Here is a 25,347-nt window from a genome sequence, read left to right as displayed (position 1 = left end):
GAGCCTTAGGCTGACTTGAGCCAGAGAGGTCTTTGGCAAAAAGGAGGTGTCAGCTGAAGCCTGTGATCATAATTAAGCAACTAAAAGACCTTTCACTGGCAAAATGTCTTACACGTCATTTCTCACTTCGAAAGAGGCTGCTGATCAATTTCTGCCCACTCAAATTCAAAAGACTCTATCTATCCATCTGTAAACTGAAAGGGAGGGTGGGCAGACTAGATTGTGTCTTGACAGCTTTTCTCACTTGAATATTCTTTAGTCCTAAAACTGTTAAAGGAGCTGCCCCACAATGCTGACTCCTCCTGGTCCTACACTGTAAGACTGTCCTCTGAGGAACAAACAGCAGAAAGAACCAAAAATGTTTGAACTAGGGAAGGTTTCCAAGCAATATAATGAACATCAAGTATCTAAAGGGCTGGGAAGTGGGAGGAAGGAAGCTTGTTCTGGATGTCTACTTAAGCTGGCACACTATGATCCAAGGGTAGATTTCAAACCAACAAAGCTTTCTCACAGCTATTCGAAGAATAGGGCTTCCCCTGAAGGGATGACTTTCCTGACCCCAGAGGTGTCTGAGCAGAAATTCAAGCAATCACTTGGCAGAGATTTGGGGAAAGAGATTTACAATTCCTCTTTCAGTTTGTTCAAGATGAATTTTAAGGTCCCTTCTAACTCTAATTCAGTGTGATTGGAGGGCTTGATTAGCTTATGTATCTGATACTTAACATTTCAGGGAATCTGGGTTTTAATATTCCTTTAATTATTAAGTACAACTGGAAAAACCCAGGGAAGGCAAGATCAATTTCACTAGCAAATCTCCCTGGCAAAATACACGTCAGTATCTGAATACTTACGTGTTCAGATATCATAACAGACTATTTAGTGTGCCAGGGGCCCTCTGGCTGGAAGAATCTGAGGAATTCTGGCTCTGGACTAAGGGTGGGTGGTTATTCTATTATAAAGAATGATCTTGATGTGGAATCACAAACTTCATAGCCAGAAATTCCTTTCCTGTTTGCTCACTAAGTCAGGTGCCAATGAATTCAGTCTTTTCTTAATCCTTCCCCACACCTATTTACCTTAGTCTCACCACTCTCACCAATGCTCCATATTACAGTCAACTAAGTAAAGGGAGCATTTTAGCAACTATGAAGTTCAGATTCAAATTACTTATCAGCTTAAGTCACATTCTCTCTGATTAGTGTATTAGGAGGCTATATTAAGAGACTATTATAAAGAAATCTCTCCAAAATTCAAACATGGCCTTATAGAAAGGATTATATAAAGTTGACCAATTACTCCCCTCCCCTGCAAAAAGTGCTTTGCTCCTTTCTTTGAATCATCAGTTTGTGTTGAGAGAGAAAAAAGGCACAAAGTCTCTTTCCTCCATGTCTTTTTAAAAAAAAAATCTGTTCATGAGTTTCTCCTTAGTTTTGGTATGTGGAACTCTGCCAATAGCCATCTCAGTGACTGAAATAAATACCTGATACAGCTTTCAACCTCTTGTTACCCTGATAGCTCCAACAAAAAAAGCATCTGTTCATTTCACATGCTGTGTGTAAACTTTTAAAAAGAGAAGTATAGCGAGCACCTCTTTGATGCTTCCCCCATTCCTATAACACAAATATATGTGCTGATGCCAAATTTTAAATTAGTTTCCAGTTAGTTGATTACAGAGTTCAAAGAATTCTCTATTTATTTCGAAATTCCTAAGAACAGAATTGGTGTCAGATTTTCCTTTGGTGAACTTGGAAGAAAGAACAATCTTGGCCCTTCCTGCTGTCTAATTAAAACAGAAAGGTGGAGTCGCCTCACACCCTAACACAGCTCCCTTTCCAAGTTTTGGACTTGGCACTTTGCCTTTGTCTGCTCCAGACTTAAACCACCAGCCTCCAAGGAAAATCTGGAGACCCTAGAGGCATACTTCCTCAGATTCTATAATGCCTTTTCATCCACCTCTCTCTTGGAGGATTAGTGCTGACTAGAGGAGGAGACAGAAGACTGGTTGGATCTTGCACATTTAAAACCTACAAAATGCCTTTCATCTTGGGATCTCTAGATTTTACAAGCATTTATTTAGTAGCAAGTGGAAACTCCACAGTATTAGTCCGAACCTGTTGGGCATCAGTCACTACCATCTTTTTATTACATAAAGATGGCTACACAGTGGCTCGTTAAGCAATGCAGCATGATGTGAAGCTTGCTTTAAATCTAAGGATTTTGATGCTATTTGAGCTCTTGTGTATTTCTAAACCCATGAGAAAGCTTTCCATACACTCTTCAGGAACTTTCATGACCCCTATAGCCCTTTCCTGCTTGTAGACTTTTCATATTAATCCCTCTTTAGCCACTCCCCACGACAGTGGTGATGACAAAAGCACAGGGCTTTGTGAGAAAAGACCCAACAGGACAGTGGGAGGCAGGAAAGCAGGAGATTCCAGGAAGCCTTTATGGAGGGAATCACATTTACACATCAGGATCTGGAGATGCAGAGATGGTAGAGACAAGGATTTCTAAGTGAAGGACTAAAGGCTGGAAACCTAAAGAGGCCAATTCAAAGTTATCATGGTTTAAGTTATAGGATAGATGCAAGGGAAAAATGAAAGGTCAGAATGGTAAGTAGCTCAGGTCAGTTCACCAAGGCCCTTGAATGCCAAACATGAATTTATGCTTTATTTGTGCATGCTAAGTCACTTCAGTTGTGTCTGACTCTTTGCAACCCATGGGCTGTAGCCCGCCAGGCTCCTCTGTCCATGGGATTCTCCGAGCAAGAATACTGGAGTGGGTTGCCATTTCTTCCTCCAGGGGATCTTCCCGACTCAGGGATCAAACCTGAGACTCTTACCTCTCCTTTGCTGGCAAGTGGGTTCTTTATCACTAGCACTACCTGGAAAGCTCAAGACTTTCTTCTTTAACTTACCACGGGTTCGTACAAGTGACTGAGTCGTGTGTGGAAAATTTCTAAGAATCTGAGCCTGTCTGCTCACTCAACTGCCACTTGATATAAATTATTGCATTACAAAAAATCCAAATCTTAATTGCAGAGGCAGACTATTTGAACTTCATAACTGATCAGCTAGAGGGTAGGGGTTAGGGGGAGAATAAATGTATAAAAATGCTGTCGGGACCTCCTCAGTGGTCCAGTGGCTAAGATGCCATGTTTCCAATGCAGGGGGCCTGGGTTCGATCCCTGGTCAGGGAACAAGATCCTGCAGGTCGCAACTAGGAGTTCAAATGCTACAACTAAAGAATCTCACATGCTGCAACTTAGACCTGGCACAAATAAATAAAAAACAAATATTTATTAATAATAATAAATAAAACTTTTTATTTGGTTATAATAATAACCAAAACAAATAAATAAATATTAAAAAATAATAAACCTCTTTGGATGACTGAGGGCACAGCATACTATCAAACAGCAACAGACAGGAAGAACTACTGGAGGAGCTAACACATTCAGTGTAGCACATACTGAGTGTGAGGTACTCAAAGGCTACCCATGTGGAGGTATCCAGAGAGACCAAAGGTCAGGGTGGAGATAACAGAGGTAGAAAACTTCTGTAGGACAGTGAGGAATTGGCCATCCCAGGGCTGAGCGTGGAGAGAGGTGAGAAGAGGGTGGATGACAGGATTTCAAGAGCCACAGGTAAGGAAGTAGAAAGACAAATCGAAACAGAAAGCAGAAGAGCAGCCAGAGAAGAAAATGGAGAGAGCTCAATGTCAGGAAGGTGAATGGACAGGAGGGTTTTGAGAAAGAAGATACGATGTTAAATGGTGCACAAGAAAGGAGGAAGACCATTAATTAAGACAAGGCCACTGGGCTTGGCAACTAGGACGTCAGTGAGAACTTCTGCAAGAATGCTCGCAGGGCAGTGATGGGTGCTGGGTCAGACGGTAGCAGATCAAGGAGAAGCAGTGGTGAGAAAGTAAGCGTTGGCCCTCCCTTATTGTGTCTCTTCTTTTGGCTTCCATTGTCATGGTGCTACCCTGATGCTATCTTTCTAGCCAGTCCTTCTTGGTGTCTTTGGGTTCCTCTTCCTGTCCTCTTAAGAAGAGTAATTCCACAAGGTGTAGCCTTGATTCTTTTCATTTGTTCAACAAATATTTACTGAGATCTACTGTGTGCCGTAATCCATGCCAGACACTAAGGGAGAGTGATGAGCAAGATGTGTTCAGGAGCCTACATTCTTGTAGAGACGGACAGACATTCACTTTAATTCAATTGCAGTAAGTACTCAGGGAAAAGCAAACAGTGCTCTGAGCGCATCTGTCAAGGGGCCTGATGTGGCCCTGGAGGTGCAGGGGAGGCTTCCCTGAGAAAGTGACGACGTGGGCTTTCACTTAACATGGAGAGTAGCCTTTCCAAATCCAGGATGGCATGACTTCACAACTTTCAAAAAGTAACAACTTCACAAAGGTGCTTAGCTATTTCTAGGAAACAGGTCCCTGGGCTAAATCTCTAAGGAATCTTGCTGTAGGGATCTTCTCTCCAGTATTAGAAAAGGATGTAAAATAAGTAATATAAAGTTAAGAGATTTTTGAAAACTGTCTTTCATTTTGTTACTAAAGCAGTTCTTATCATGAACAAAAAACTGAGGCTGAATTTGAAGAATTAGACTTAAATTGGAGCTCTTCTCTGGGAGTGAACTGCAAGATGAGAGAGATAGTAAATGGTTTACTTGAATGGATGCAATGAATTCAAGCTGCAGAAGACCTAACAGAGGTTCAATTTCTTCGAATTCTTATCTTCTTCTTCCCTTAACTCACAGATACATGTAACCAAATATTAGAAAGATGTAGTTGCTGAAAGCTTTTCTGAGGAACATCTTGATTTGGCATACATACTTGGCATAGGGATTAATTTTATCTGTATTTTTAAGCTGCTTCCTCTGAAATTAAGCTGATATTTTCTCCCTTAATGTTTTAATTAAAGATTGATTAAAATTAAGAAGTGTCTCTATCAAAGATGCTGACTTGGTAGTTGCCATTATATGGTAACAAAGGAAGATAACATGGTCTATGCTAAAGCTAATTAGGCCAAGGACCCTCAGATCATTAAGTTGATCTGTTGGTAACTCTGAGTGACTGCGGAAGTCACTGAGCTGGTAATGGCTTCTGGTTAATTCTGGTTAATGATTTGAAAATAATACTGATGTGTAGAGCATAGAAGCCAAGGTCAAAATGGTCTCAGAGAAACCTGCTGGCTGTGGGATTCTGAAATGAATGAATGGATTTAATAACCATGTATGTGTATGTATGTGTACATACAGTATATTTAAAGCTGTGTTAAGGAGTCGTGACCTAAACCTGTTTATATATTGCTGGTCTGGGGCTGGCAATGAGCTCCACATTTGTTCCCCAGAGAAACTGCTCAGGAAGGCCTTTTGTCCATCTACCTGTTTCACTGCTGTCATCAAACTAACTTAGTTTATCCTCATCATTTCCTTTTTTTCAAGAAGAAAAAGAGCTAATCTAACTTGGTGCTGGGTCTTAGATCAAATCTTCTGGAGACTAATCAGCTGTAGGCAAAAAGGGAATAACTTATTAAAAACATTTCATAATGTTATAATGTGTGTATTTGGATAAACTTTTTAAAATAAAAGAATATTATCATTGAGCACTTAATATCTGCCTAGTGTTTTCATCTACATCACTTCATTTAAATTTCATAAAGGCCCTAAAGGTAGGAGTTACCATTGCTCATGTTTTACAGCAGAAATAACTATACAGAGAGGCTAAGTAATTTCCCCCAGGGTCACTCAGCTAGTAAATGATAGAGCCAGAATTCCAAGCTGAGAATTTCAGACTCAAATTCATATTCAATTTTCCTCACTAAGCTGATAGAAGTATGAAGACTCTTGCTGTCGTTGTAAATGACAATGACTCTAAAGTAAAGGGTAACTACAAGACGGCATTTCAGAACCTGCTTTCTTCAGTTGCATCCAAAGTAGCAAATTTTTAAATTTTGCTTATTTAGGCTAATACTGAAATGAAATTATGTTCCGTTAACATATGCTAAGTAGGAGAGAAGGAAGGGAGCCTGGAGGTAAGATGGAAAGGTGAGGAGTCCAGGGTAGGATGAGGATTTCTCAGAACACACAAGGATTTAGCTCAAGTGTTGCAAAGTAGATAGCATTTTGAATCCCACAGCTCACATGGCTTATGAGAAATAAAGAGCATTCACTTAGTCAAATATTCACTAGTGTCCAACTATGCATATACTCATGCTAACTACTTTGAGGGACACAAAAATGGATACATTAAGATGAGGGTTGGGACACTGCATATAATCAATAAATGCCAAAATTAGGCAGTAATGATAAAGGCTAAATTAGTTACACATATTAAGTGATTTAAGAGAGCAGGAGAGGTGGTGAGCTGGGCTGGAGGGGAATCAAGGTTTTGAGGAGATACGGGACTTCTGCTAAACCTTCAGGTATGAGTAGAAATCAAATAGGTAAAATGCTAAGGAGTGTTTCAGGTAAGTGGATGGAGTGGATGGTCTACATAGGAAATAAGACTGGATAGACAGTGGGGATCAAAAATGTAGTTTCTCAACTGACAAAGGATTAATTTGCAAAATATACAAGCAGCTCATACAACTCAATGCCAGAAAAACAAATAACCCAATCAAAAAGGGGAAAAGACTTAAATAGATATTTCTCCAAAGAAGACATACAGATGGCTGACAAACACATGAAAAGATCTCAACATTACTCATTATTAGAGAAATGCAAATCAAAACTACAGTGAGATATCACCTCACACCTGTCAGAATGACCATCATCCAAAAGTCTACAAACAATAAATATTGGAGAGGGTGTGGAGAAGAGGGAGCGCTCTTACACTGTAGGTGGGAATGTAAATTGATACAGCCACTATGGAAGGTGGTATGTAGATTCCTTAAAAAAGTAGGAATAAAACCACCATATGACCCAGCAATCCCACTCCTAAGCATATACCCTGAGGAAAAGACACATGTATCCCATTGTTCATTGCAGCACTATTTACAATAGCTAGAACATGGAAGCAACTTAGATGTCCACCGACAGATGAATGGATACAGAAGTTGTGGTACATATAAACAACAGAATATTACTCAGCCATAAAAAGGAATGCATTTGAGTCAGTTCTAATGAGGTGGATGAACCTAGAACCTATTATACAGAGTGAAGTGAGTCAGAAAAAAAAAGATAAATATCATATTCTAACACATATATATGGAATCTAGAAAAATGGTAAGGAAGAATTTATTTACAGGGCAACAGTGGAGAAACAGATATAGAGAATAGACTTATGGACATGGGGAGAGGGGAGGAGAGGGTGAGATGTATGGAAAGTAACATGGAAACTTATATTAGCATTCCTATATAAAATAGACAGCCAACGGTAATTTGCTGTATGACTCAGGAAATTCAAACAGGGGCTCTGTATCAATCTAGAAGGGTGGGATGGGGTGGGAGCTGGGAGGGAGGTTCAAAAGGGAATATATGTATACCTATGGCTGATTTATGTTGAGGTTTGACCAAAAACAACAAAATTCTGTAAAGCAATTATCCTTCAATAAAAAAATAAATTAAAAAAAAAAGTGTAATATATATTAGAAAAAAAAAATGTAGTTTCTGGGGGGTGGGGTGGGGGGTGGGGATAAGCACTCACAGAAAGAAGGGTGAGTACAGACAGAAGCTAAGGGAAGACCACCTTGAAGGCTTCCATTTTAAAAGGCTACAGCATAATTTATGTCTGTTTTTTCCGTGGGAACCATGTGCGTACACGCTGGCTGTCCAATCACGCTAGCTCTCTGCGTTCCTAACAGAGGATCTTTTGTTCCAAATAGCAAGGCTCAAAAGGGACGGAGTCTGATAAAATCACACTGAGGTCAGTATCCCAGCTGGTGCAGGGCTTATGCCATTCCATAACACACCCTACAGGAAGCAGCTTGACATACACAGCTGACTGACTTCCATAGCAGGAGTCTTGTGGCAAGCAGGGTGGGGTGGGGACTGGCCAAGCATGGAGGGCATTCTTTAGCCCTCCATGACTCAAATTAGTGACTCAAATTAGTTCACTAAGATCCTGACTTGATCTAACAGATCTGTTTAAATCACTCTCAGAACCAACACTTTTTTTTTGCTAAAAGGAAAACCACAAAGTTTCCCCAGGCAATGGAACTATTTCATCAGTTAACTCTTACTTGTCATGGAATCTGAAAAGGGCAAGATTCCAAAATCCTCTGTATTTCAAGAAATAGGCTGAATAATCCTTTGTTTGAAGTGGCTATTCTGTGTATTATAGGAAATTCAGCAGCACCCACTAGATGCCGGGAGCAGCCTCCCCAGTTATGACAGTACCAAACGTCTCTAGATGTGGTCAATGTCCCCTAAGGGCCCACACTGCCTCCCCTACCCTCACTGGGGCCACTGGTCAAGCATGAGCTTTGGTGCCAAACATCTTTCCAATCCCAGCTCTAACATTTACTGCTATGTGGCTTGAACAAATTACTTTAACACCTTCAAACCTCAGTTTTCTTATCTGCAACTGGGATTTTAAATGTCTGATTCATGGAGGTGGGGGTGGGGAGGAAGTTAGGACTGGAGATCATTTAGACTCAGGTCTCTTACTATTCTTGCCGCTATGTGCCTACTACTGCAGCTCTTTGCACCTGTTTCTCATGCTGCACTGCCAACTAGAGACTGAGATCCCAGCTTGCACGAAGGACTGACCCAGAGCCAGTGCTCAGTAAGGATGGACTGACAGGAATACAGAACCCCTTCCGCCTGACCTCCACGAAGGGATCCAGGGACCATCACCTTGCAGCTCTCACTCTCATCCCTGATGGCCAAAGTTGTGAGAGGTCCACATTTCAAATCACAGGACCGGTGGTAGGAAAACAGCTTGTAAAGGTTCAGGGGAGAAGTGTATCATGTTACTCTTTCACAGACAATACCAGACACTGGTATCTGAACAGCACCCCAGTAGTGGCAGTGGCAAAGTGTGAAGGAAGGTGGGGAGGGAACACATTCTCCCCACAGCGAGGCTTTTCTACCCGGGACAGCTGAGACTTGGGACGAGTTCCTCTGGCAGGAGACAGCCTTTGTGCAGTGATGTTTTAGTGCAGTGACCTGACCTGACCTGACTCCCTGTGGGACTGATTTTATTCCTGGTAAACCAACCACCTCTAACAACAAAGTGCCTTTCAAAGCAACTCATCTCACTTCCTAGAGGCTCACCTCTTATGGCTTGTGTGCCAGAGAGCTCATTGGAAAGTACCCAGGACTAGGCTAAGGCTGAGGCCACTTACCAAGCATTTCTAGACACAGCGAGAAACAGCCCCGTTCTGCAAGCCTGTGCTTATCTCAACCACATCCACTATTCAAAACTCAGTGACAAACCCAAGTTCAGCACAGGGTAAATTCTAGTTTTTCTGGATACCCGTGTTTCCCACGATGATCAATCTTAGTTGCAAATGCTACATGCTGACATGATGTGTGAAGAATTTCAGTAAACGCAATTGAAACTGCTCAGTCCTTCCTTCTGGTTGAGGATATATTCATTTGTTGCTTCCCTTGCTATCAAAATTTCCAGCCGGATTTTTGTGAAATTCATCAACACTCTCTTGATGCCCTTCCATCTGATTTTACTACCTTCACTGAGACGTGAGGCTCCTCAAGGTGATGTAATGGCTACAAGCTTGGGGTTTTGCCTGTGGTGCTGATACTGAAAATATTAACGGCAATACTTTAAAATGGGGCTGGAAAAAGTTCAACATGCAGCTAACTTAAAGGTCTTAAAGACTCCTTCACCTTCTCCCCACCCAGCTGCAACGGTGGGGGTGGAGAGGATTATTACACAGCATTGGAATTCTGGGGGGGGCGGGGAGGTGCAGAGGGAGATGCTCACATAAGGGTTATAAATACCAGCAGCCAAACTGTGAGCTCCTGGGCTGAGAACAACTGACAGCCTGTAGGCTCCCCTTAAAGGCACAGAGCAAGGAAGCTCCCTGGAGTATTTCCACAAAGGAAGTTCCTCTTCTTCAGAGGAACGCTCCATCAGCTGAACACCTGCATCAACAACGCTACGCAGAAGAAACCAGCCGCAGATGCCAGGAAAAGCGACGAGGAGATTTTAAACCAGACAGAGATCAGCACCAGGAAAAATAAGGAATCCAGGGCCTGGCCTAAGGGAAAGCTGATTTACAGACGGGTGTTGCTGCTTCACAGTTATGATCAGATTACCAGAAGGTGACTTGCTACATTAAGATCTACCTTAATCAACGAGCACCTTTTCCAACTGAGTTCTAAATTATCCACAGAGAGGCAGCAATTTTCTCCTTCCTCAGGCAGTGGTTCTCAACTGAGGGGATTTTTCCTTCCAGGGGCATCTGGCAATGTGCAGTGGCATTTCGGGCTGTCACATCAGGGAAAAGCTGTTACTGGCATCGAGTGGGTAGACGGAGATCAGGGATGCTGCTGAACGTCCCACAATGCACAGGACAGCTGCCTACAACCAAGAACTGTCCCACTCCAAATATCCAGAGTGCTCAGGCTGAGAAACCTTAAGGGCATTCTTTCTACTTCCTTGGACCCCAGTTTTTATTGGAGTTGTCGCTGTTTAGTCCTGTGCTGTGCTAAGTCGTTTCATCGTGTCTGACTCTTTGCGAACCTCCAGGCTCCTCTATCCATGGGATTTCCCAAGCAAGAATACTGAAGTGGGATACCATTTCCTCCTCCAGGGTATCTTCCTGACCCAGGGATCGAACCCCGTCTCTTGTGTCTCCTGCACTGGCAGGCGAATTTTTTACCACTAACGCCACCAGGGTAGCCTGGTTTAAGGAAGAAAGAAAAAACCAACACAGGCCAAGGGTCAGCACAAAGTTGGGGGGGGGGCGGCGCGCAGGTCTACTCATCTTATCTTGGCTGCTGCAAAGCTGGCGATACCTAAACCTCCGGAGACAGACGAGTCATACCAAGTGTGATTTCCTTTCTCTCCAAGGGCAGGCAGATAATGCTAACCTCACTTGCTTTCCTCTCTGGTAAGTCTAACTGGCAAACACACAGAGGAGCTGATACTGTCTTTGTAATTATTTGAAAAGGAGTGAAATATCCATCATTGTCCAAATTGGCAGTCTCTCAGCTCCATGGCAGGCCCTGTCCTCCAAGAGTTTTTACATGTGCTCTCAGGGAAGCTTATGCTTGCTTTCCATGAGGCCAAAAAAAAAAAAAAAAAAGAATCAAATGAACAAGTTTATGGGGCTTTCTTGTTCTGGCTTCACAGTAGGATAGAGGTCTCCAGACACAGGCTGCAAGGGCATGCAGTCCCTGACCCTGGGCTCTGCTCAGTCTCAATCAAGACTGGGGACGGCCCTAAGGAAGCCCGCGGCCTCACCAACAGCCCCTCAGACCCACACGTCATGACTGAGAGGCCGCTGTGGGTCCTGAGGCGGATACAAGGGAGGGGCTAGTGTAAGACTCAGAATGATCTCAGTTCTTGATTACAAAACCTACACAGGCAATTTCAAAACGTCTTTGTTATCATCAGACTTCATAGATTTCTTCTCTACATCTAGAGTCTTTTTCTTTCCTTCCTAGAAAGGTCACCCTGAGGGAATTCTTTGGCTTAAGTTTCAATGAAATAAAGGTCCTTCCTTTCTTGTTAGACTCTAGTTATGTATACATTTAATACAATTCCTTTTTCTCAATAATCAGAGACTCTCTTGTTCAGGAAAATGGAATTTCCTGAAGAGATTAACCAAAGTCTTTTCCTTCCAGTTTCTCCAAACATATTCAATATTTTCTTTCATGGCTTTCTTCCTTTTTTGTGGAAGACAGAGACAGCAGAATGCAGTAAAGTGTCTAACCCAAGAGGCTTGAGGTCTTTGCCTGTTTAGTGGGAAAGGACTCTCTTCCCTTCCATCTCATGCGTCCTCGCTGGCTGACCAGATTTTATCAATTATTCAGAAGCAACTGAGGGAAAAGTCTTTCCTAGGAATAATGACTTCCAGTTTTTCACATTCATTTAAGAAGAGAATCATTTTCCCCAGAGGCCAACTGCCTTTCCAAGCATTTATCAGCACTGCTGCACAGTCCCAGGCAAGCCTGGGGTCCTCCACAAACCTGACTCATCTGTCCATTCAGACCATCCCCAGTGGAATCAGCAGGGTCATAGCACAGCCCGCATTTCCATCTCACAGATTCATACTCTTCTCTTCAGCAGATTCTGTGCTGAGAGCATGATCCCATTGTAAAAAGAAAAGAGGTGAAAACTTAAAACGAATGCTGTTTTTTAATACTTATCTTCATCTTTGTTTTTCCTTATTAAAAAACAATTTGAATCTGAAAGCTGAATCACACTACATGCATCTGGTCTGCTGCTGGGATGAGGGAAGATGAGTCTATCGTTGGAATACAGAACACATTAACCTAGGAACTCAGATCATGAAAATGACTCAGTCCTCAGAATGGGTCCAGAAAGAACTTCCCTTGGATCAGCCTCTTGGGGTCTATGAAGTGAGATACACAGCTTTTCCCTTCTCATTGTTTTCACTTCCCATGAGTTCAGCACGAGCCCAGCCAGGACTGTCTTCCTCCCCACCTGCCTTAAGACCTTTGCCGGGAGGAGGCAAAAACTCTTCCCCAAGCCCTTGCCTTGGTAAAGTGGATCTGGGGAACCAGACTGCTGATGTGCACCCCCAACTTGAGCAGGGTACACACAGGGCACGCAGCTTCACCGCCTTCTTCTCGCACTCATCTTCCGGTCTTGCCTTGTCAACACCAGCTCCCTGCAGATAAACACACTGGCCCCAGCCCTCACAGCCACAGTACTGGTCGTGGGAGGCTTCTCAGCAATCAGTGAAACATGTCTGCTATACCGAGCAACTCAGCAGCTACTGAACCCTGAGTGCTGCTGGGCTATACGCTAGGATACAAATAAAATACAAGGATGTCCAGGAATTTACTAAAAGCTTTCAGCAGCATCACAATTCAGAATGTCTCTAGAAACCAAGGATTAAATGAACAGGAAACAATTACTTGTCCTCAAATCCAAACACTGTATATGCTTGTCTGTGGATTCTTTTTAACATCCTAGGTCATATTTAATGCAATTTTAACAGGCTTGTTTACTTTGTTTTCGGCTCACTGAAGATCTGAAGGAAGAGATAGACTGCTCAAGACAGTGAAAAGTAATAGCAGTAAGAAATAATACCTGGTATCAGGGTAATGGGGGAAGAAACAGAAACTACATCCCCCCAAATACACACACACACACAACTGAACTTAACCAGTACAGCTATTAGAGGCCCTTCAAAACAAACTCAAACTGCATGGTAATTTAAGAACATTTAGTACAAAGTAGCCCCAATGTGTCTCATGTCCCTGAGGATATCACCACAGTGGAGAACAGTTACAATCTGCTTAGTAATGTTAACCTGCACTTGTAAAGAAAAATTTACAATATAATGTAATGTTTAGGAAATTAGGCAAATAAGAATTAAAATAATTCCATATAAACCAGAATCTTAGTTTGATAAGACTAACTTGGTGCCTCAAAGGATAAACTTCAGTTTTCTAAAAAAACCTCATTTAGTTGATTAGACAATTGATTCTAATTAACCTGGATTCAAGTAAACCGGACATATGAAGCATGCCTATAACAGAAGCCCTGCTTTCGAGGGGCTTACGGTGGAAGAGGGAAGAGAAGCCCATGTGACACAGCAGGAAAGGCCACCCGGCCACTGATCAGGTAGGGGCCTTTCCCCGAGGATAACACCTGGGTTTGTGGGTTTGAACTTTCTCTACCTACCCTTTCCTTACCCAGGGCCTCGAGAATCCCAGCTGTGATAACTAGGGCTGCTCCACATTGCACTGTCAGGGGGTCTTCAGTCAATGTCTCGCCTTAGTGCGGAACATCCCCTAGCCTAGAGGGGTCCTTCTGAAACAGCCACCTGGATCTTGTCTACAAATTTGTGAGCTTTTTCGGGATCATGTGGCTCTGACCTGGTGTCATACCACCTTTCCATCCATATTTTTAATAGGAAGAATCCTGACAGGCAGGGACTCTGAGAGAACAAGTCTGATGGCAAAGCATTTCTGTGTAAGTAGGAACAATTGCCACTGGTAACAGGAGTCAAGCGCTGGAAGTACCCTTTCCAAATCTACTCCAGGAACCAAGAAGGAAAGAGCAGGTGCACAGGCCTCCAGCAGGGGAGAGAGGTCCTTTCAGGTAAGTCTGGGATGAAAGGCTCACCCCAAGCAGTGAGAGCCGACACCTGACAGACGGGCCCAAGTTCCGAGCCCAAACCTGGCAAATTTGCACTTTTGAGTCAACTCCTGTCCTCTTCCCCTGGTGTTTTAATAGAGACTCACAGAAGTTCAGGACTGGAAATTCTGACTCAGGCAAAGAATCAAAATATTTTTGCAACTAAGGTTGTGCTTCTCAAACTCTTCTACATGCAGAGAACTTGTGTTCTTGAGGAGTCTGGGGCATAGTCTTAAGCACTACTTGCTACAAGTGGAAAATTTCTTTGGAGTGTTATGTTTTGTGTTAATAGTTCACGAGGATTTTTCATTTTCTTTCAGAACACATCAATCATGTGTCAGTAATTTTCCCTCCAAATCTGTGAAAAAAACCCCCACACTTTAGGAAGAAGAGTCCATGTTTATCTTATGGGTTCTTATACCTCCATCTGAAAAACAGAGCCCTCAACCAACATTCACTGCTGTTACAAAAGTTAGTTAATGTGAACTCCCAAGAAATCACAAGAGAAGATTCTTAGAATAAGAAATAAGGTTCAGTCTGTCTATATCCTTAATCGGCTATAAACATTAAAATAAATTAGAATAGAGGAAACTTCAACCCAGTTGGTCAGAAGTGCAAGAGACTATTTAGTCTGCAAACTGTGTGCTCTGGTGTGACGGAAGTGAGACTAACGAAACCAGAGACAGAAGTGAAGATGCGCACTCACTCGGTCTCCAAGTTACAGGAAAAGAAATACACATATCAGACAGGAAAAGGTAAAAAACAAGGGCAAGGCTTACTTTAAAATCTGCTAATTGTTGGTTGATGACATCCACCTCGGTCCCCACGACCCACTGGAGGGCCTCCCCCTCCTCTGCTGCCGTGGTCATATCATTGAGCACTTTCAGCTTCTGATAGAAGTCCTCCACGCGGCCCAGGGTCAGCTCCAGCTGCTCCTGCCGAGCTCGGCTCCTCTCCGTAAGTTTGCTGCACTGTTTGCTCAGGGCTTCTAACTCCCTCTTGAGACCCAGCAGGTCCAGAGTCCCCTCTTCCTCCAGCATTTGTCGGCACTCTGCTTCTGAGGCCTCGATGTCCAGCTTGAGGGCTTGGATCTTGTTAAGGAACAGCCGCACGTCCTCAATCTGGGACTGGAGGCTGTCAGTGTCTCGGCCGATAGCACCCATGCCATCCAGCTCATCGTCCAGGTCTGCCAACTGAGAAAACATTTCTCGGACGCGGCAGTGAAACTGGCCAATCCCCTCCAGCTTGTTCTCCATGGCCATGCAGCCACTGTTCACTCTTTGCTTCACTTCTAGGAACTCCTGCTGGGCAACTTCAGCTTGATGGAGAAGCTGGGAAGCATCAGATCCATCTGGGGCATCCTCCACCAGGCCCCGAGTGAAGTTCCGCAGGTAGTCCACCTGGGGCTCCAGGGTCTGTAGCACTTCCTGCTGGGCTCTCAGCTTCTCCAGGTTCTTGTTGCTGCAGGCTTGAGAACCGAGGGCATCAAAAATCTCAAGTTGGTGTTTGGCCCCTTCGACTTTCTTTTCAATATTCTTAAAACTTTCCTGGAACTCCTTGAGCCTCTGAGTCATTTCTTCAAGGGACCCCGTTTTGGCCTGTAGCTCTTCTGTGATGGAATCCATGCTCTGGTTGATACCAGCCTTCTCATCCCGGATGTCATCCTCATCTGTCTCTGAAGAGTTGATCAAAATGTCAGCAGCACTGTTCAGGATTTCCAACAGGGAGCGGCGCTTCTCCACCTCGCTCAGCATAGCCTTCGATCTGAGGAGATGGGACTCCAGCTGCACGGGATCCAGAGTGACCCGCAAGTCAGACGTCTTGGCCTTACAGTCTTCTATCCACGGCACCAGGTCTTCCACGTGCCACTGGTATTTCTGAGCCTTCTGCAGACAGTCCTTGAGCCTGGACTGTCTGTCTGCCGTTTTTTTACTAAGCTCTTCCCAGTGGCTCTTGAGCTCAACCAGCTGGTTTTGTAGAGTCTTCTTCTCTTCTCCAGGAGGGACAGAAAGCAGCAGAGATTCTCCTTCTGCCACAATCACCTCATAGGAACCACTGTGCTGGTTAAGGCTCTTCTGAAACTCTTCATTCTCCTGTAGCTGAGACTGTAGCTGCTCCAGCTTTGCAGAGATTGGGCGGTTTTTTGCTTGCTGGCTTTGTTTGTCATCCAACCAGGTTCTCAGTTCATCAAACATTTGCTGGAACTGCTGGGTGCTGGCAAGAGCTGCCTGGAGTCTGTTCATGCGATCAGCTGAAATGAGAAAATCAAATTTAAATCATCAAGTCTGAACATGGCATTCAAAATGTTTCCTGGGAGTATATGGTCTAATTGTAGGAAAAGGAAACTGATGCTAACCAAGGGTCTACCTAAAAGAAGCAGAGCTAAGTTCTTTCATATACTGCATCCTACACAATCCTCACATCAAGTCTGTAAGGTGATTTGACTAAGACAAGTAAACTTTTAACTTCTAAGCTGGTAAAAAGCCATAAATGTCTTCAGATAAAGAGACAACAAATTAATAACAAAATTTTTCTTGTACAAGACCATCATAAGAAGTCTAGAACATGTTCTAATTTTGTATATATGATATATATGCATGTACACATAGAATATAAATGAGTATCAATGAAAGTACGTGTGTAACTGTACCTATAAGTACATCTAAGAGCATGAATCTCTACCTGCTGGTTGGATTTATACCAGCACTCTTATCTTTAGGGTCACGGTATATAAAGCCATGTAAAGTCATTGCTTGTGACCAATCAATGTGTGATGACCTTGGCAGTCCTCACTGTAGCTGGACAAAGGCATAGGGTCACACCGTTCTGAGTCCAAAAGCTACTTAAAGGTCACCTTAGATTCTTGGGACCACGAATCCATTCCTTCTTTTGGCTTGCCAACAATGATGGCAGCAGTGTGTTCTTCACCTCAACTCACCTGCAAGGTCTTCTAAACCTTGGAGGGGCAGGGCAACAGTCTCCAAACGCTTCTTCAGCTCATCCTTGAGGTACTGCTCACCAATGAGCACTGACAGCTCATCGCAGAGTGTCTGCGCCTCCTTAATCTCCTGGTCTAATTGCTCCACATCGGATCGAATCTCGCTGGTCTCCTCCAGCTGCTGCTTCACAGCCTCGGGTTGGGTGCTGATGGCCGACTGGCCGCTCAGTCGCTGCCCAACTGCCTTTACTTTCTCTGATAAGTCCTGCAGCAGCTCCTGGTACTGGGTGCTTTTGACAACAGCTTGGTCAATATGGTTGGAACGGGAATTGAGTTTGTCAGTCAGTTCAATCCACTTCTCATTGATGCTCTGGAGCTCCTTCTGCACTTGGCTGGTGGAAGCAGAGGCATCTCCAGGGCCTGTTAGGATGCCCTGAGCAGCCTCGTTCAGCTGCTCATGCTGCTGCCTGCGTGCTTCGAATTCCTTCAGCATAAACTGTGATAGAAATGACACCACAGTGTTTAGATAGAAAACAGATCTAAAAACAGTGTCAAAACACAAACTGATTTTAGATTGTGCCAAGTAGTGCCAACTCCTTTTGAAAATAAAGCAGAAAACTCCAAAGACCAGGCTACTGGGAAAATGCAGTATCACTTTTAACAGCTGCTTAATTAAAAAAAAAAAAACTTATTTTGAAAGGATCATTGATTGTGTCTATTTTATTTCTCTTCCTTATTTGTCCTATAGTGTTTCAACATCAGTTACTAAGGTCCGCCTTGGTTGGGAAAACAAAGTTTGTTGACTGGATTGGCAATCGTCAGCTCTGCCAGGCAAAACCCAGGCCTCTGAATGAGGAACTTGAAACCCTGGGTCTCAAAATGAACTATGTTACTGGCAGAGCTTGCCATTTCAACTCTAAATGCCCTGTTTTGCTTATTTCCTTTCTCAAATTTCCAACAGCACATATAAAGCTATACATTATAATAAAGCACAATTAGATAAAAAGCTTCTTTAAACCAAGTACTATTCCTTTTCACTCTTTTCTATCCACTGCTTCACTCATCAAAGAAGTTAAGATCACAGGCTCTGGAGTTAGACCTCTGGTTCAAATCCTAACTCCATCACTCACTAAGCTGTATAAACTTAGGCAGGTTTTTGAAAAGTCCCCAGCTTCCTTATCTGTAATATGAGGATAATAAAGTACTTACTTGGCTGTTGTTGGGATTAAATAAGAAAACTTATGGAAAGTACTCAGCACTGTGTCAAAATAAATATGCCAGGACCTCAAGGACTAATAGATATGTAAATAATGAACCATAATAGAATGTAACAGAAATTAAAATGCTAAAATGCTGACATGAACGTGGAATTGTGAAAGCAAGAAGTAAAGGTGGTTAATTCCTCAGGGGGTGACAAGCATAGAAGAAGGAAATCAGAAGGGCTTCCAGGTAACACTGAGCAGCACACAAGTCCTCCCAGGAACAGAGAGTGAGGCTGGTCAGAGGAGGGCCTGGGCACCGCAGAGGCGCGGAGACCCCCAGATCTGTGAGTGCAGCGTGCTCAGGGAGGAACTCACTCTTGGGGGGGAAGAAGCCCGGGTGCGTGGGGGAAGAGCTGGCGAGACAAACTGGCACTAGACTGTGCAAAGCCTCATGTACCATAGTCGGAGGTATTTGAGCTTTGTTCAATAAGCAGCCAAGAGCCACGGAGGCATTTTAGTATATTCAGATATATGATTTAAGAGGATAACTTGATAATTGTGTGGAGGATAAACTAGACCAAGAAGCCCTTTAAGGGGCTGCTGTTATGGGAAGAGGCCCGAGATGTAGCCTACTAGCATATAGAGTGGAGAAGAGAGGCTTAGAACAGTGGTTCTCAAATTGGGGTCTGGGGGCCCCTGGGAGTCCCTAAGCCCTTGCATGGCATCAGTAAGGTAAAAACTACTTTTATAAATACTAAGATGTTGTCTACCTTTTACGATTCTTATTTTCTCACGACATCGGCTATCACAACAGACTGAATGCAGAGGCAGATATGAAAATCTATGAGACTATTCTATTAAGTGAGACATTAAAAAGTTATTTATTTATTTTTGTTTTTTATATTTATTTTTGGCCACAGCTTGCGGGATCTTAGTTTCCTGACTAGAGTCTGAATCTGGGCCCTCGGCAGTGAGAGCACCGAGTCCTAACCTCTGGACCACTAAAGAATTCCCAAGTCAGACAACATTAAAGAGATTTGCAAAGATATAAAATAATGCCATTCTCATGCAATTTTATATATTTTGGAAAATATTCTTTTTTCACAAAAATGTTTATCTATGTTAGTGTTATGGTTATATCACTATAATTTTAAAAAGTAATTTATAAATGCACATTTAAAAAATTCCCCAGTGTTTTCATACAGTTAAAATGTATAGATATCAGTAGATGAACACAAGCTTTTCGGGATCCTCAATAATTTTTAAGAGGGTAAAAGGATTTTGAGAGCAAAATGTTTACTTTTGGAATGGAAACCAAAGGATTAGAAAACCACTGGATTAGAAAATTTGTAAGTAGACTAAATCGAACTTGGTAATTAATTGGAAGCAGGGACTAAGAGAAAGGGTTCTTTCAAAAATTAGTTTTAGGGGACTTAGTGGGTGGTCAGAAGATACAGAACAAGTTTAGGGAAGGATACAGAACAAGGAGATGTTCTAGGCAGGATTTCATCAGAAATGACACAAGGGACCAACCTAAATCTCACAGATGCGAGATGTGACATAAGGGGACCAACCTACAGCTCACAGATCCTCAGGGTCTCAGGTCCTGAGGTCTGATCAGCAGAAAATCTGTAAGTAAAGCCAGCAGACATAAAACCCTGCACGAAGTAATGCGAATCACTACCACTGGGGATTGAAAGTAACATATGATTCTAACATTTAGTCAGAAGTGCCCGTTCTACCATCTGCTCATCTTACTGCCTCGGTCAACAATATCAAAAATACAGTTATTGAACATTTGCTATTTGATAGGCACCATGATAAAGACCATACAAGCATCTCATTTAAAGTGAGGAAGTAGAGACTCCGAGAGGTTAAATGACTTGTCCAGGGTCATGTGAATCTATCTGTTGAGAGCAGCATTCAAACCCAGGTTCGTGTGCCTCTGAGTTCTTGGCTCGAAAGCTGTCAGGAACTGCTCACCTGGACCTGTTGCTTTTGTGCGTTCAGCATGTTGGGGTCAATAGACAGGGGGCCCAGCACCCCCATCATCAGCTCTTTCTCCATCAGCCAGGGCCGGAGCTGGGATTCTGCAGCCTGGAAGCAGGCCAGATGACTTGCAGATTCCTCCAGCTGCCTTTGCCGAGCCATTGTCACCTCGGTGGCCCTTTCCCATCGGGAATCTGTAGAGAGGAAATGAGAGAATGGATTCCTTTATCCTCATCAGCCACTAGCCTGGTCCCTAATATTCTACAGGAAATGACCCCTGGAGCATTATTTAATTTTTTTAAGTTAAAAATAACCTGCATTTAATTTTAACTAAAGTCACAAACAGTTTTGATTCATGACTATGGTGGTGGTTATATGAAACTACCCATGGGATAAAACTTCAGAGAAGTACATACGTACACAATACACGTAAAATACCTTATGCAACATATATATTATTTTATAAGCTGTTTTTAAACTTACTAATTAAGAACAGGACATTTTTCATGCCAGAAATTTTTTCATACCAGTACACATTCACCTACATCATTTATAGTTCCATAGTATGAGTATAGCATGTGTGCGTGTGTGTTAGCAGCTCAGTCATGTCCAGCTCTTTGTGACCCCAATGGACTGTAGCCCATCAGGCTCCTCTGTCCATGGGATTTTCCAGGCAAGAATACTGGAGTGGCTTGCCATTTTCTTCTCCACGAGTATAGCATAATTTATTTAACTCCTTCATTGAATGTTTAGGTTATTTCCTGTTTTTAATTTTTATCATCAATGCTCTCTTTGTCACAGAAAGACTGTCAGTTTGACTTGCCCAAAGAAGCCAAACTTCTGACACCTTGAGTGGAATCTCTGAATTTTTTCCATGATCAGGTTCATTCTCTAACCCTACCTGCCCTTCTTACTGGCTTATGACAATTAACAAAAAATAATTCTTGTTTACTGGATATTCTGAAAGCCTATATTTGTTTGAGGACAAGCAATTTAGTGAATTTGTAACACCCCTGTGATAACATACTGAGCTCCTCTTGCATTTTCTTCCAGTTTTCTGCTTCTTGTGAGTTGGGATATGTTATCAGTAATCCAGCCAGAGCTTCCTTTACATTTTGGACTTTTGGAGAATTCTGTTCCAACTCAGCCAGGAAGGCCTAGGAGAAAGACCATTACACACACCATGAGATTTCTGGACAGGAAACAAAGCTTGGAGTGTAGAGGAAATGATGGAAAGATGGGGCAGCAATTACAGGCTCAACTTCTGATTCTCTCCATGACTTGTTTCATGACTTTAAGATACCTAACCTTTCTGCTTGAATTTTTACTTAAAAGGAAAAGCCAGATGGCAAGATCTGAATTCCTTTTATGTAACATACATTAGTAACTATAAGAAAATAACTAATCCCTATAAACTAAAAGTGTCAGGAATTGATCCTGATCATGATGATGATAACAGTGATGCTTATGCCGTTGTAAAAGTTGATATGCTAGGCTCAAAGGGAATATTCAAATTTGGGGAGAAAGTTGTTTACCGAATTTTTTACATGGTCTTATTTCTTCCACCATTTTCTATAGTCCTACATGTCAATCTTAAGAATGAACTGCAATCATGGCAGTTTAGATCCCTCTAAATTGTGCTTTGATGGGATGTTTTGGCTATACCATCACACAGAAAATGAGATCCCATTTTCTGAACTGATGCTTCTGAGGAGGGCTATTGTCCTTATTCTCCTTCTGCAAACAGATCTGGTTTTGTTTCTCAATCTGATTTGTAACAATTTCTAATTTCATAGGCAAGAAAATTCTCTGGGAGAATTTAGGCATTTGAAAATCAAACACTCTGCTCATCATGACTGGGTGGTTGGCCATGTCTCTTTCTCAGGCCCCTGGGCTCAGGCAGGAACACTAGTACAACAGCCTTTTCCTCTTAGTATTGAGATGCAGCTATTGTGAACACAGTACCTTGTTAGACTCAGCCTGGGCTCTCACTGTCTCTGTCTTGGTTGGAGATGAAGAGGTGTCCATGCCTTTCAGGACTTCCTCTTTTGATTCCAGCCACTGCAGCACCGAACTTGCCTCCTTCTGAACTTCTTGCATTCTGCTCAGGACAGCCTGAAGGCTTTCCTGCCGTTCCCGAAGCACGCCCCCAAGTTTCTCATATTTCAAGTTTATATCTGACATGTCACACTGGATTTCCGTCAGATCTAGCATCACAGAAACAGAAATCAGACTGGGAATAGCTCTCAAGTATCCCCACTGGTTCCTCACTAAATTATTCATCAGGATTAAGTATCTCTCCCACTTTTTCTAGTGAACTAGAGATTATCTTCCTGCTAAATCACATAAAAGTTCCTGTTTACAAACAAAAGGCAAAAGAGCTCTCGCTAACCTGCTTTCTGATTCTGGCATGACATACTCACATGTATAAATAAAATAATAAAATACTAAGTAAACACAGGAGCAGCGAAAGTAAAGACAGTGAAGGATCTGAGGCATTCTTCTACTTCTTTAAACTACAAAGAAAGCTTGGTGGGGAGTCTCAGGGCTAGATTAGACCGCCTCTAGTATAACTTCTTTATAATTCAAAGATTTGCATACATTTTCTTCCAAGTCTTTCCCTATTGGTCTTATCTAGTGGTCCAGTTTATTTGCTTGTACCTTTATTTCACTGGCTGCCAATCGGTTTAGCCTTTAGCTAGCAACAAAGAGGCATCACGGCTACTTCTCCCCAGATTCTCACGCTTACAACCCATCCTAGCAGCAGTCTTTCCACACATATGGAAACACACACAGATGCAAACACAAACACTGTCCTAACACACCCAACAAAGAGGCACTGTTGAAATGGCATTCTCACCTTTGCAGGTGTGGTATCCGTTTACACTGCCTACAGAGCTTCCTACAGAGGGCAGTATGGAACCTGAGCAGAAGGACAGAGAGACAAACAGGGCGAGACAAAACGTGTTAGGAATACATACAGGCACCGAGTTTATTCTTTGGCACTCACTGTAAGCTCAGGCATCAGGAAGTTAACACAGCACAAGACAACATACTCATGGAAAGAGACAAATCATTTTAGCTGCCAGGCAACAGTGTCACTAGGGGTGATTCAGCTCCTTAGCAGTAAGGATTACTAATCCTTTCTAGAGGAAATCCAGATTCCCTTCTTAAATCTCCAATTTGAATTCTTTGGACTCTGCCCTAATTTTGTGAAGCAAGTATTAGCAGAGTGACTAAGTCTTGAGACTAATATCTGACATACTTTGGAATGAGGATTTATAATATAGCCAAAAAGGTTCGACTTTAACATCAATGTTGTTCACCATAATAAAAATAAACAGTAAGTACAATTAAGGACATAAAAAGCAGCATTCTTTTAGTAAAGACATAAAAGCAAGCCCTTCTTATATTGTTTCAAAAGATTCCCTGTCTTTTTTTTTTTTTTCCCATGACTTTCTGCTCCCCTTCCCCCACCAGAAAACAGAAATTCTAAGTGCCAATAAATCTGGCTCATAAACATTCCCATAAATTCTGTTTAGGGTCGCTGGTTCTGTTTCTAATTACCACAATTTGACCTATATTCTCTCCAAGTTGATTCCTTACATTTCAGGAGTATCCCAAATAAGTAAAAACCAGATCATGCAATTACAAAGATTATAAAGAAATGTGAAGAACAGTCATGACATAATGTAACATTCCAAGAGCTGACTAAGACTCTCACATGTACTAATTTCACTGTGGAAAAAGTTATGTGTGAGGTTATATTAGAAAACAGTGATTGCAAAATTTTTAAATGTTAAAATTATTGTATTTTCAATTAAAAAATAGATCAAACACAAAGATCAGATTCCACTCCAGTGTGGTGAGGGCTAAAAAGAAACTGGACTAGTAATTTGAAGAAGACAGTCTAGACAAGACTGTCACTAACTCAGTACGTGAGCCTTAATCTGTGGACAGACTTCAGTATCTTCTCTGGGATATGAAGATAATCTTGTCAGCTTTCATGGGGTTACAGGTGAGAGGTAGTGAGGCAGTGGATGTGAAAGCACTTTATGAAGCCAAAAGAGCTCACAAACGTAAGGAACCAGAACATTCACGCGTTTTCAAAGATGGAAGAGAACTTTAAAAGTACTCAGGGTAGTTCAGGATGGGGAACACATGTATACCTGTGGCGGATTCATTTTGATATTTGGCAAAACTAATACAATTATGTAAAGTTTAAAAATAAAATAAAATTAGAAAAAAAAAAAAAGTACTCAGGGTAGTGATCTTCACACTGGTTTTCAAAATAACTAAAAAGGAGCCTTAGGGACTCTGTAAATGTTTGGTTTACCTTTAAGATTCAGCATATATTTCTAAGTACTTAGAAATGGCAGTAAAACATGCACGTTCTATCATGGTGAACACCACATTAACCCAGTAGATACAGTCAATTATGCTGCTTTTTGGGGAGAATAAAGGAGCTCCTGCACCTCTGTGCATACATTTAACTCCTTTCTGAGGGTCACTGATGGGAAAAATTGTAGTTCTTCTCTAACTCTTTAAAATATTCAATCTGACACATATCCACTCATATACAAAGGAAAACATCTATAGCACATGTGTATTACATAAAATGATAAAAAGGCTCAAAGCAGGCTCTCATCAGGTAGAACTGTGTAATAACAGAACTCAACACTTCATATAGTAAAGTGAACTTTTAAAAACTTTTGCCATCATTTGCAGCTATTTATCTGTGTGAAGTGTATTTTTTTGATACAGTGCAACCAAGAAATAAAAGGGGAAATAATCAAATAATGAAGCAGTCATTCAAACATTCTTTTCTTTCCTTCAAATCTCTATATTTACTAAGACAACCTCACTACTCATTGATGAATTGATGGATCTCATAATATATAAATGCTATAAATTCACTTATAAGGGAAATTTATGCCACCAAAATATTTTTGTTTTATAGAG

At 42.1% G+C, this 25,347-nt stretch overlaps 1 protein-coding gene across 32 annotated transcripts in view; it reads right to left on the bottom strand.

Moving 5' to 3' along the window:
• Positions 1-25,347, bottom strand: part of MACF1 (microtubule actin crosslinking factor 1) — a 340,643-nt gene that overhangs the window by 70,173 nt on the left and 245,123 nt on the right. For 28 of the 32 annotated variants that reach the window (XR_015156209.1, XM_086380225.1, XM_086380415.1 and 25 more), the window contains 6 exons: positions 23,246-23,308; positions 22,351-22,592; positions 21,413-21,542; positions 20,380-20,579; positions 17,195-17,690; positions 15,036-16,507 (listed from right to left, as the gene is read on the bottom strand). Coding sequence is in view for 31 of the 32 variants with exons in the window: in XM_086380225.1 (XP_086236351.1) it covers positions 15,036-16,507; positions 17,195-17,690; positions 20,380-20,579; positions 21,413-21,542; positions 22,351-22,592; positions 23,246-23,308 (2,603 nt within the window). In the remaining variant the exon portion in view is untranslated. The remainder of the gene's footprint in view (positions 1-15,035; positions 16,508-17,194; positions 17,691-20,379; positions 20,580-21,412; positions 21,543-22,350; positions 22,593-23,245; positions 23,309-25,347) is intronic. The other 4 variants (XM_086380376.1, XM_086380427.1, XM_086380174.1 and 1 more) reach the window with 1 other exon arrangement.

Source organism: Bos grunniens, chromosome 3 (genome assembly GCF_055505025.1).
Source record: "Bos grunniens cultivar Pamir isolate PY7600 chromosome 3, Bosgru_T2T1.0, whole genome shotgun sequence".
NCBI lineage: Eukaryota > Metazoa > Chordata > Mammalia > Artiodactyla > Bovidae > Bos > Bos grunniens.
This window is presented reverse-complemented; position numbering and strand designations above follow the sequence as displayed.